At 40.7% G+C, this 12,578-nt stretch overlaps 1 protein-coding gene and 1 long non-coding RNA gene across 4 annotated transcripts in view; one reads left to right on the top strand and one right to left on the bottom strand.

The window, feature by feature from the left end:
• ANO6 (anoctamin 6) overlaps positions 1 to 12,578 on the bottom strand; it is a 200,561-nt gene that overhangs the window by 62,428 nt on the left and 125,555 nt on the right. For 2 of the 3 annotated variants that reach the window (XM_019934577.3, XM_019934578.3), the window contains 5 exons: positions 12,276 to 12,341; positions 11,202 to 11,489; positions 10,866 to 10,979; positions 7,817 to 7,932; positions 1,891 to 2,025 (listed from right to left, as the gene is read on the bottom strand). In XM_019934577.3, the coding sequence (XP_019790136.1) occupies positions 1,891 to 2,025; positions 7,817 to 7,932; positions 10,866 to 10,979; positions 11,202 to 11,489; positions 12,276 to 12,341 (719 nt within the window). The remainder of the gene's footprint in view (positions 1 to 1,890; positions 2,026 to 7,816; positions 7,933 to 10,865; positions 10,980 to 11,201; positions 11,490 to 12,275; positions 12,342 to 12,578) is intronic. The other variant, XM_019934579.3, reaches the window with a different exon arrangement.
• Positions 2,933 to 6,482, top strand: LOC117314265 (uncharacterized). The gene is made up of 3 exons (XR_004528988.1): positions 2,933 to 3,194; positions 4,812 to 4,959; positions 5,737 to 6,482. It is a non-coding gene; the product is annotated as an uncharacterized lncRNA (long non-coding RNA).

The following is a 12,578-nucleotide window of genomic DNA, read 5'->3' on the forward strand; positions in this document are numbered from 1 at the left end:
CAGAAAGTAGATTAGTAGCTGCCAGGGGCTAAGGGGAAGGGAGGTTAGGGAGTGACTACTAAAGGTACTAAAGGTTCCTTGTGGGGTGATGAAAATGTTCTAAAATTAGATAGTGGTGAGGGTTGTAAACTCTGTGAATGTACTTAAAACCACTAATTGTACTCTTTCAAAGGGAGCATTTTATGGTATATGAATTATATCTCAATAAAGCTGTTATTTTAAAGTGTGCATAAGCTTTAAACAGGCCTTTTATAGAAGAGGAAATACTATAGTATCCTCTGCCTATCCATAGATATTTTCAAAAGCACACAAAATAAATTATATTTTGTAGGGGTACAAGTACATGTGAAAAAGAATATACAGTGTATGCTAAGGAATGAGAAAAATAAAATTTAGTATAGTTGTCATTTCCAAAGTAAGGGGATGCAATTGAGCAAAGCACTTCACGGGTAACAGTTTTGTTCTTTTTCTTAAACTGGGTAATGAATCATTACTCCTTACATCTTGAATACATTTTCTATTCTTGTGACTCTACTGAGTATGTAATAAAATTAACTGTAAATACATATATTTTAAGTATTTTTAAACTATTTAAAAATTAAGTAAATAAAGTCGCAATAGTTTTGAGCACAGGGAGTATATCCTCAAGACTCTACCCCCCCTCCACACCCTTTTCTGTAAATTAATTTGTGTGAAAGAGTAGGAAACATGTGGTGTGCCTGTTATGGTGATTTTATAAAATAAATTATAATGAGAGCCACCACCATGCAAGAACTGTATAAAAATGCTACTTTTTCACTTTGAAAGTGTATTTTTGAGATACCTTTTTGTGGCTGGAACAATATGCGAAACAATGGAGAAGCCAAGGACAAATTTAGGCAAAAGATATCAACATTCAGCCTTTGGCCCTAAACTCTTTTCCAGTGAAGAGAGGAGAGTACTTCCAAGACCATCTGCAGCTTTCTAGCTAAGAACCATAACGGGCACAAACACTCAGAATCCTCTGTTAACAGAATGGATAATTATGCCTATACATCACAGCTTCCATGTAAGCTTCCTGCCTCCAGAGCCAGGTTCATATGCCCTGGGCTAGAAAAATGTGGTCATCGGTTTGTCACTGTTGCCCAGAAATTTTGATCTGGCTGTCACACCTGGATAGAGGCCAAATGAACAAGAGAAAATGCCTGGTTCAGTGTTGCATCCCTTCTGGAGGTTGAGATCACCAAAAGCAAAGGATTAATAATACATTTCAGAACAGTGATGGTGAAATTCAGTGTTCTGGCACCCATGTATTTCCCTCTAGACAGCGCAGCTGGTATTTTAATTTCAACATCAAGCACAAACTCATTCTTTACTACTTTTTTTCCCCCTAACACTGTGAGGGCTTTCTTTTTCTTTTTAAAGTAAAACAAACAAAAGAAAGTATCATTTACTTGAGTTTTCAAACATGTATTCCTTAATATATGTTAAGAAGTCATTTCTAAAAACATAAAAACACCAATTTTACCAGTTTTGCCATTGAAACCCTGAAGCAATCAGAGCTGCTCCTGGCCCACATCTGTGGGGCTGAGTGAAGCATTCCTCTGGGAGCCAGAAGTTCAAAGTTGATCCTCCCTCCAGACCTCATTTCTTTTTCAAACAAAGTATTGTCTTAAAATACTGGCGTGTTTCCTAACGGTAATATTCCTGTCAGAGGCTGGGCTGCGTTATCTAAGAAAAATTTTCTTCCATTTCACTTAGTTATTATGCTCAGGACAAAAGGGATATATCATCTGAAGCCGTAAGTGTTCTGCGATGAGTCTTCTTTTACTAAAACAGTCTAAGTCCCTGAAAATAATTTTATGTCTAATCGACTTTTCAGCACGGTAACAAGGAATAGAGAGAGGTTACCTCCATGTACAGTTATTCTGATTAAAATATCCATAGAGAAAGCAAGCCACTCCCACAACTGCTGCCAGGAGAAGCATCTGAGTGTAATAGCCCAGCCAGGCAAAATAGATTCCAATCTTCTCTCCATAGTATTTCCTGAAGAAAGACAGAAGTTATTTTCAGAAGAGACATATGAGCACTCTGCAGCTTTATCCTAATACTAATTTCTGATCCTAAATAAAGGGGGCTTTAGAATTAAACCTCTGACTCAATTCACACTTAAAAACATATCCATTTTCATAGCAGGCCCCAAATTCTACTGTGAAACAAGAAGTGTTTTACATATCATGGAAGTACTGATCATGGATTAACCTGCTGAAGAGAAGTAAATTAGAATACAGCAAAGGAGGGGAAAATGCTGAATATGGAGCAGATAGAGAATATTATCATCACTCTTTGTCAAGACTGGCAGATTTGATCAATTCCCCCAGATTGTTCTTAACATGCATGAAACAAATGAACACGAACAATTTGCTCAGTTAACTGTTTTTGCTTTATCTCGGGAACTTCCTCGGAGCAAATGTAATGTAAGTCACAAATACTAAGAAAATGTTGATAACGAACTAGGAGTGGAATGGCTCTCTGACCAAAATACTTATAAAACTCATGAGAATGGGAGAGGGCAGGACGGATAGGACTGAGGAATCTACTGCCCTGTATTCTTTGTATGTAGCACTTCTATTTTTCCTAAGTTTTAGAAACTCTTCAATGTTTTTAAATTAATCCGGGGTAAATGGAAGAGGCCAGGTGGGCGAGATAAGAAAGGAGGCAGGGCATGAAGCAGGGCCAGATTGTTCCTGAGAGGGAGACAAGTACACACAGGCAGAGACAAAGGGCTTAGGGGTGAGGAGAAAGCAATGAGACACTCGTTGAGGCGACTCTTGCTGACACTTTTCCTCAACGCACTTTCACTTCTGGCTCAGCAGTGGTTGGTAAAACCTGTAGGTTTACTTGGCTCTGGGGCCTCTATGAGGCTTCTGCCTCAGTGTGGAGCTGGGCTGAGCTCTGCAGGCTTAGCCTGGCGGGGACTCAGCCCTGAGAAACAGCCTGGAGTCCTAGAAGACGTCACACAGGAACATCCCTGGGTTGGACCATCCCTCACAGGGCAGCTGAGAGAAGAGCTCCCTGGTCACAGGCCGCGGTGTGGGTCACATCCATGGGGGAAAACGAGGGGCTGAGGCCGATGTGGAACCAGGAGGCAGGAGGAACACAGTGTGTCCGTTCTCATGCGACTGGGGCTTTGTGGTCGGGCTCACGGATGACAGGTAAATGGCAGGCTCGGGATGGTGTCTGGGAGAGAAAACCCTGGCAGTGGGTTTGACATGTCTTGGGCTCTTTGCTGTCAGGCTTTCTGAATATGTTCTTATCAATCATGTGCCCTGGAAATACCACATTTAAAACTGGAAATCATGTTGGGAGTCGCCTGCTCCAACTACCCAATAGTAAAAATATCCTGCTGCATTTGGAGAGCTGGTCAGGCAGTCTTTGCTTGGGTATTTACAGTGACAGGGGCTCATTACTTCCGAAGGTACCCCCGTCACACTGCAGGCAGGAAGGTCAGAAAGAACTTTTAAAATCTTAAACAGAAAGCCTGCCTCCTGGTTCTTGCTGAAAGGCTGGGGAAAATGAGAAGCCCTTCAAATGGGATATTCTCTGATTATTATCTCTCTCTGCCCCAAACATCCCAGTTCTTAACACCAATTTCTAAAACTTCAGCTTTGATTTTTTTAATCAAAGTTATACCTATACATTCATTAAAGAGTCAAACACTTCTATTGATAGAACACTGATTATACAAAGAAGCAGTCCCCAACAACTTCTCCCATGTCCCGGCCAGAAGCAAGCACTTTCGACTCTTACAGCTGATTCCTGGAATATTTACCTCCGTCTCTCTAAATAATATACCTGCAGTGCAGTTTATTGACTTTTCAGTTATATGTATCACCTACTGATGCTCTACTTTGGAAGATGAGGATTAAGCTCTCTTTTGTTTGTTTTTTTTTTTGCGGTATGCGGGCCTCTCACTGTTGTGGCCTCTCCCATTGCGGACGCGCAGGCTCAGCGGCCATGGCTCACGGGCCCAGCCGCTCCGCGGCATGTGAGATCTTCCCAGACCGGGGCACGAACCCGTGTCCCCTGCATCGGCAGGCGGACTCTCAACCACTGCGCCACCAGGGAAGCCCTAAGCTCTCTTTCAATCCCCGTCTCATCTACACACCCACACCTCCACTCCTCCATCCTCTCGACATAGTTACGATATAATTTTGATTAGAGCAATATCCTTGCTTTATAAATAGTAAGACTCTGTAAAGACTGCTCACAGCTGCATCAAGTCATCCGCTATGCTTACTTTTTCTCTCCTGCCCAATATTTTGTTTTCTCTGGAATTAATAATTGTCTTGCTGGTTCATTGCTTAGTTTTCTGTGTACTTATCAACGATTCAACCTCAGACTTTCCTTTAATGTGTAACTTTCTCACTACTTTCTAACACACGAGGTAGCCTATCAATTTCATGTCCTTGACTCAATCTCTTCAGAGCTCCTGCCACCTGGATTAATGACTTGCTAGTCCTGCCACAGAGCTGTCACCTGGGATCGCCCTGTCCCTCTCTCGGGTTGGGAATCCCCATTTACTGAATCCACGTCTTTTTCTTGGTGGAGTACCTCCTCCATTACTTTGCACGTTTAAATTGTGAAAATTCCTCACACCTAATCAACAGTTTGGCCATAACTGCATTCGGACCGTGAGTTAAAAAAAGCACGTTCCTCAGAAATATGAAATTCTTGCTCTCTTTTCTTGTACGTGGCAGTGCTGTTGTTGAGAAATTCAGTGCTATTATGAGTCCTGCTCCTTCATATGAAACCTGTTTTTCTTTCTGGAGGCTCGTAGGATCTTCTGTCTGTCTGCAGTATTTTGAGAGGTCACGTCGCAGTGGCTTGATGGCTCCCTGTTCATTCTCCGGGCTGGGCTCTGACTACTCTGTCCATCCAGAGACTCAGGGCGCTCAGTTCTTCAATACAGTTCTACAGGTACTTGTCATGAAATATTTATCTGATTTCCTCCTTACATTTTCTCTGTCCTTATTTTTAGCATTCCTATTATTTGTTCATTGCACATCCTGGGCTGATTTTTAAATTTTTCTCTTTTCCCCCATTTTCCCGCTGTTCCTTTATATTTTTGCTCTACGTTCTGCACAATTACTTCAACTTCATTTTTTAACACGGCTGTTGGGTTTTTTTCTGTTCTGTTCATTTTTAATTCCTAAGAGCTGCATTTTATTCTCAGAATAATCCTTTCTTTCTTTCTCTTTTTTAAAATAGAATCCTGTCCTTGTACTGTGGATACCACATCTTAGCACTCAGAGAGAGTGCTGAGGGAAACTTTGCTTTTTTTTTCCGGGGCAAAGTCTGTTTCCTCCAGGTTGTTCTTTCTGGTTTGTTTGGTTTGCTGTTTGGGAAAGAGTCCATTTTCCCTCTGCTAACCCCTGGGAACCAGCGATGAAGGTTTAACAGCCTGAGCGCTCAAGGGGTTACTAATGGGAAGCAACAAAGGGAACATGTGGACCAGGGACAGGGAATAGTTAAATGTATTTTAGCAAAAGATACTTAAAATCATGGGGAAATTGTTTTCTTTACAGAATCCCTGCTCCCAAACAAAAACCCATAAAGAATGATTAAAAAGCCATCAAACCTATCACCCTGCCATAGGTTTAACATAAAACAAAAATAATGGAAGGGAACCCTCATAAAAATATCAACTTCAAATATTGACATGTGTACATCCTCTTTCAAAATTTTATTCTACAGGATAACTCGAGTTAATGAGACACAGTGCCTCTTCATAATTCCGATCCAGCTAATAAATGAAGGAAGAAATTAGAGTATGACCAAATGAAATACGCAAGATTCATTAATGGCTGCTATCGTCACGAGAGAGACAAATGGACCCTATGTACCTTTCGACAGAAGTACAAAACCCACACAAGTATTCTTGCACAAAGTCGAACCTCAATCAGATCAAACTTTTAGATGAGGATCAAATGACTTAACTAAAGCAAATACATAGGACAGAGAAACAAGTCTAACACCACAGGGGAGAATGAAATCAGCCAAATAGAGAATAGAGAAGCCCCTCAACAACTGCAAAGAAAACAAAAAGGAAACAGGAAAATTATAGATTAGAAGCCACTTGAGAGATATATTAGTTGCAACGTCTGGACCTTGTTTGGATCCTGATTACAACCAGAAAACTGTTAAAAAAAACACATATTTTTGTGATAACCAGGAAAACATGAATACTGATTATTTCATGACTTTAAACAAAAGGAGTACTCTGGTTGTATTTAAGAGACCTTGTCATTTTACTAACGAAATGTTACACTATTTGGAATCTTCTTCAAAATGACCCAGTAGGAGGTAGAGATAAACAAGAAATAACAGTGACTAGGAGTTTATAATGTTTGGAGCTGGGTGACAGACATAGTAGGCAGACTTGCTGTACTATTCTCTCTGCTTTTGTATATGTTTGAAATTTCCCTTAATAAAATGTAAAACAAAACGAAAATTCTTCAGTGTTTTAAAACTCTCACTTTTAAGGTTAAGAGGCTTTCCCCAAGTTCAGGTGGACGGGCACTGAGATTTCATAGAAAGAACAGGCACCTGGCTCCAGGGCCACCAGGGGCTACCTTGACCCTCCTCTTCTCCTCACCCTCCACATCCAACCCATAACCATGTCCTGTCAACCTGAATCCCCAAACGCTTCTACACCTGCTCCCACGATCTCTCATCTGGCTCATGCTACTAGCCTCCTACCGGCTCGCCCTGCTTCCTGTGCCCCCTGTAACCCAACCTCTACACTATCTTTGCAAAATGTAAGTGAGATAAAATTACTTGAATGCTTAAAATATTACAACAGCTTCTCACTGCACTTGTCTACACTCCTTTCCATTTTCCTGATACCCTTCTAACCTTGTGCCTCATCTTTCCCTTTCTCCTTAGCAATGGTTTTCACAATTTCCTCAAACTTGCCAAGTGTTTTTGTGCCTCGGGGCCACTGTACCAGCTGCCTCTCTTCCTAGAATGACTTTTTCCAGATTCTCAAAGTACTGGCTCCTTTTCAGTAGACAAATCTCAGCTCACATGCCACCTACTCAAAGATAACTTTCTAGATTTACTTCACTCCACCCCTCCCCATCTTATCACTGTGTTATTTTCTTCATTTCAATCAGAAATTTTGTTCACTTATTTGCTTATTTTTGTTTAGTTGTTCTTGATCTCTCTCTCTCCAGTAGCCTTGCCCAAACAACATAAGCTTCTGGAAAGTAGCCAACATTGGTGCTTTCAGAACACACATGCTGAACTAGACATTAAATTCATATGCTGACGGAAATGGTACCTAACAGCAGATACAGGAAAGCAGTGAAAATTGGTATCTCTTATCATACAATTTAAGCTAAATCTAATGTTTACTCCTGTTTAATGAAGAATTTGGTGGGTATTTGGTCCCAGTTCCTCGGAGGTAACCTCAAATGCCTTGGAATTTCCCAAGATAGGAATGACTTTGTTATTGATGGTGGACCCTAGATGGTCTGTGCCAATGAGATGACTCAGGATGGAGACTGGCCATGCCAGAAAGACCAACCATGTGATTGGAGCCATGTGATATCGCAGGACCAACAGGAGAAGAAGGGGCTGGAGACTGAGCCATGTGGGCAATGACTCAATCAATCATGCCTAGGTAATGAAGCCTCAATAAAAACTCCGGGCAATGAAGCTCAGGGCTGCAGGTGAATTCCACTGGTTAGCAGTACTCTTGGACGACTGCCACATTTAGAAGCCACGAGGGGAACCCTGAGCCCTTCTCATTGGAGTGCTCGCTACAACTCACCTGATAAGATCCAAGGGCTGCTTTTTGTACATGCTTCGAGGATGAGCCCATTCCCTGTACAGAAGGTAGCGTTCATTGGGGCAGCTGAGGTCCTCTGACGGACTGCTGAAGTTGCACTGGGAAGCAGAAGCAAACAAATGAGCATCACAATCACCACGTGTTCATGTGTTCTGTTGATTAAATGTGGTACTAACACTTCACAGTCATTTGTAAATAAGGGGTCTTTATTTGCTGGAAGGGATGAAAATACCATGTAATTTTTAGTAATTCTCAACCAGGGGTGATACTTACCCCTGGAGGACCATTTGCAAATGTGGGTGGAAAGGAATGCTTGGTTGTTAGAATCCCGGGGACCACCACCGGTATTTGGTGAGAGCCCTGAAGATGCTTAATGTCCTGTAAATGGGCCAGTCCTAAACAGTGAAAAACTGGGCTGCTTAAGGGCCCAAACTGCTACACTGGAGGAAGACCTGAGAGTCCAGCCCCTTCTTGGACACCTGGGGAAACCAGGGCCTTGGCTGGTTAGTGGCAGGGTCAATTCTAAAACCCAGGCTTTTTGCCCCGCAATTCAGCGGTTATTCTGTGACCACACGTAGAATATAAACAACAAAAAAGCCTGACATGATGTTATACATTTAGCTTGTTCAAGAAACCAAACTTCCTGCTTCTGCTTAAATTCAACCTGACTCACTTTCCTTCCACCTGTACTAGAACCAGAAACACCTGCTCCACCACTTTCTAGTTGGATGACCTTGTGAGAGTCATTTAGCCTCTCCATTCATCAATTTCCTCATCAATAAAATGGGGATCATAATAACAGCCACCTCATAGAGCTGTTAAGAGGATCAATTAATCCATGTCAATGTTACAATACTCCCTGGCATATAATAAGTACTATATATCTGTCAGCTATTTTCATAATTACTGACAGATGTTATTATCAACCAGAAAAGTATTAGTATTAAAGCCTTAACATGGGTCCTGACCTCCTTTTACTTCCTTTCCAAACACCACACAAGATCATTCCTTAGCCTGGACATGGGACTAGTGCAGTTACAAGAGGCTTTAGGGGAAAAGAACTGGGGTAGATGTCAACTGAATATTACAGAACCTTGGCATCCCATATTAATAATCATGATGGCTATTTGCAAGTGTCCCCAGAGTTCATGTCATGCTCTCATTGTTAATTTTGCTCGGGCACAAATATAAAGCATATGGACTGTAGGGCTGGACTGCTGTGTTGGGTGTCTTAGCCAGGAAGCTCAGCTTCTGCTTCTCCACCCAGCTCCCTGTTCTCTATTTATGCATGTGTATGAAGAAGCTATTTATTGTCCTAGTTTTATTATCTTATACAGTACATTTCAATATTGTCTTTATCTACAAATACATGAATTACACAGTAGCAATTATCAGTCTCAGTCTTTGCTTTTTTGGTCTTAGAGATTCAGATAAATTGACAGCGAATGTAACAGAGTAACAGTGCAATATAATATAGTATTTTATTTCAATGACAGAATTTATTTTAAAAGCTTAGATATAATATCCTTGCATTTATGGAATCATTAAGGGTCTAAAGCAGTCACATTTTAAAATTTTCATTTCATGAGCGATGTTACCAGCTAGAGAAGTGCTCCTGAATTTGAGGAGTTGCTGTCATCTCAGTACATAGTCCTTAAAAAATGTCAACACTCTGCTGTATCGCCATCGTGACAAGAACCCTGACAAGACGCTTGTTTAAAAGCCCTGTGATATTCCAGGGCACAGTTTGAAAATGGTATTTCAGAGGGGAAAAAGCCTGTATTACAGAAAATGACAAATGAAATGGTCTAACATGTATTTTTCTTACAAAGAACCAATACTTTTCTGGTTGATAATAATATCTGTCAGTAATTATGAAAATAGCTGACAGATAAGTAGTACTTATTATATGCCAGGAACTGTTCTAACATTGACATGGATTAATTGACCCTCATAACCAGGGCTATCCAACCCCTGAGCCACGGACTGGTATCAGTCCATGGCCTGTTAGGAACCTGGCCGTGCAGCAGGAGGTGAATGGCTGGCAGGTGAGCGAGCCAAGCTTCATCTGTATTTACAGCCACTCCCCATCGCTCGCATTACCGCCTGAGCTCCACCTCCTGTCAGATCAGCGGTGGCATTAGATTCTCATAGGAGCTCGAACCCTACCGTGAACTGCGCATGCAAGGGATCTAGGTTGCGCGCTCCTTACGAGAATCTAATGCCTGATGATCTAAGGTGGAGCTGAGGCGGAGATACTAGCGCTGGGGAGCGGCTGCAAATACAGATTATCATTAGCAGAGAGGTTTGACTGCACAGAGACCATAATAAATCAATTGCTTGCAGACTCACAAAACCCTATTAGTGAGTGGCAAGTGAAAACAAGCTCAGGGCTCCCACTGATTCTGCATTATGGTGAGTTGTATAACTATTTTATTATGTATCACAATGTAATAATAATAGAAATAAAGTGCACAGTAAATGTAATGCCCTTGAATCATCCCTAAACCATCCCTGCCCCCCCATGCGTGTAAATATTGTCTTCCATGAAACCGGTCCCTGGTGCCAAAAAGGTTGGGGACCGCTACTCATAACAACTCTACGAGGTAGGTACCATTATTACCCCCATTTTATTGTTGAGGAAATTGACGAACAGAGAGGCTAAATGACTTTCACAAGATCATCCAGCTAGGACGTGGCACAGCAGGTAGTTCAGCCTGAGTGTATGCTCTTAACTGCTAATCTACACACTCCACACATTAACTATGGGTAAGCTACTGTTCATTCCTTTCTTTGTTCATTCATTCATTCATTGACTCATTCATTCACTCATTTAAACTGAGGGGCTTCCCTGTGCCTGGGATTCAGCATTAAACAATACAACATGGTTCCTGCCCTAAATGAGCTTGTAGTCTTGCAATACGTCGTCTTCATTTTACCAAGGAAGAAACAAGGTCAAGAAGTTAGCCCTTCCCTACTAACACTGGAGTACACATTAGATAGTTTATTTCATTTCTGCTGTTTGACTTACATCATGGAGAGGGAAAGCTGCCTTGTAGATCCCAGAGCTTACGAGTTTGTTAATCCCAAACTTTTTAACGTTGTCCCTTACTTGATACTTGATCCGAGAAAGAATGAAGTGAACCTAAAAAGATTGCAAAATAGAGTGGGTGTTTTATACAGTGTAACTAACCAATCACTGTTTACTATCCTAACAGGAATCTGTAGGCGTATTTCTTTTCTTTTCTTTCTTTTTTTTGGGGCAGCTTTTAGAAACCAAACCAAACCAGCCAAACTAAACCACTAATCATCCAACAGCAGGTTCTAAATCACCCAACAACAGCAGCTAAATTGTGTTTAGACTTACAATGCGGCTTCTGGTGGCTGGATTGAAGAATGTATCTCTATCTTGAATGTAAAAGTCATTCATGCGGTTCTTCTCAAATGGGGCAGTGAAAAACTCTTGCTCTGGCTTGATGATACTTTCATCCACTTGGAGGACTTTGGTAAACCAATTGAAATTATCGAAGGCTGAGGACCGGGTTTTCAGATCATTGGGTTTCAGAGGCAATTTGATGTGCATTATCTCAGCATACGTACATAGCACTTCCCATGGAGCATGTACTTTTACAAATACAAGCTTGTCATCCAAAAGCTATATTGGAAGAATGAAAACACAAACCAGAAAACCAAACCAACTATTTTCACAGTTTTAAAACACAGATTTCTTTTTATGTTGCATAGTTCTTTCATAAAATTACCAATATTTTAGATGAAAAAAAGCAAACGTGTTAATTTTTAGTCCAAACTAGTTAAGTAAACATAAAAACACTAGTCACTGCAGTGTTATTGGAATAACAATTTTTTAAATTTCTTAAACCTAGAAGACTATTTATTATATATCTGTTCAATGTCATGTTACATGGCCATTAAAAAGAATTTAAAAGAATTATATTTATTGATATAGAAATGCATTTACTATATAATAAAGGGGAAAAAGCAAATTTAAAAATTGTGAAATAATAATTTTCCTTTCTGGAAGGGAAAAAAATATATACATCTGAGCAAAAAAATGTTTAGAAGAACTGTAAGATTATTTATGGATAATTAAGGTACAGATTCCACTATTCCTACATTTTCTATTTTTTTTTTTTTGGTAAACTACTGTTTGTATAATGAAAAAAATCTTCAGAAAGGTTCTTGAATAAATACATTTATATGGATTTATTATTACATTCTTTGGCTATTAAAAAAGATCTGCTGGCTTTTATGAGAAACAAATGTATATTCTGTAATGCAGATTTTGATCGACTCCCTTCCCAGCTGACAGCTAAGGTACGGCTGGGGTTACACGTTTCGAATGCCATCCCAGCATCCCGAGTGACATGGGGGTTCCCAGCAGCAATGGGCAGCCAGCAGCTGGGAAGGGTCTGACACTTACCGATCTGGTTGCTTCTAGCTGCAGACCATCACAGATGAGGTTAGATTCATATGCTCGTCTTTTCCTCTGTCAAAAGGAATTGGAAAATACGTTAGGCCTCCAGTTTTACCAAGGGAACAAAAAGTTGTTTGTTTGTTTGTTTTATAAAAAAATAAACAACAAACCCATTTGAACCCGATGAAGAGACACATTTGCTCTAAAGAGCACAGAAGCAGTGAAGGTGTTCTGGCTATTGGTGACTGTGGGTTAGGATTCCTCAGATGGAATGCTGTGGAGAATAACTGGATTCTCTCGGCACTCTGG

This window comes from Tursiops truncatus, chromosome 11 (genome assembly GCF_011762595.2).
Source record: "Tursiops truncatus isolate mTurTru1 chromosome 11, mTurTru1.mat.Y, whole genome shotgun sequence".
NCBI lineage: Eukaryota > Metazoa > Chordata > Mammalia > Artiodactyla > Delphinidae > Tursiops > Tursiops truncatus.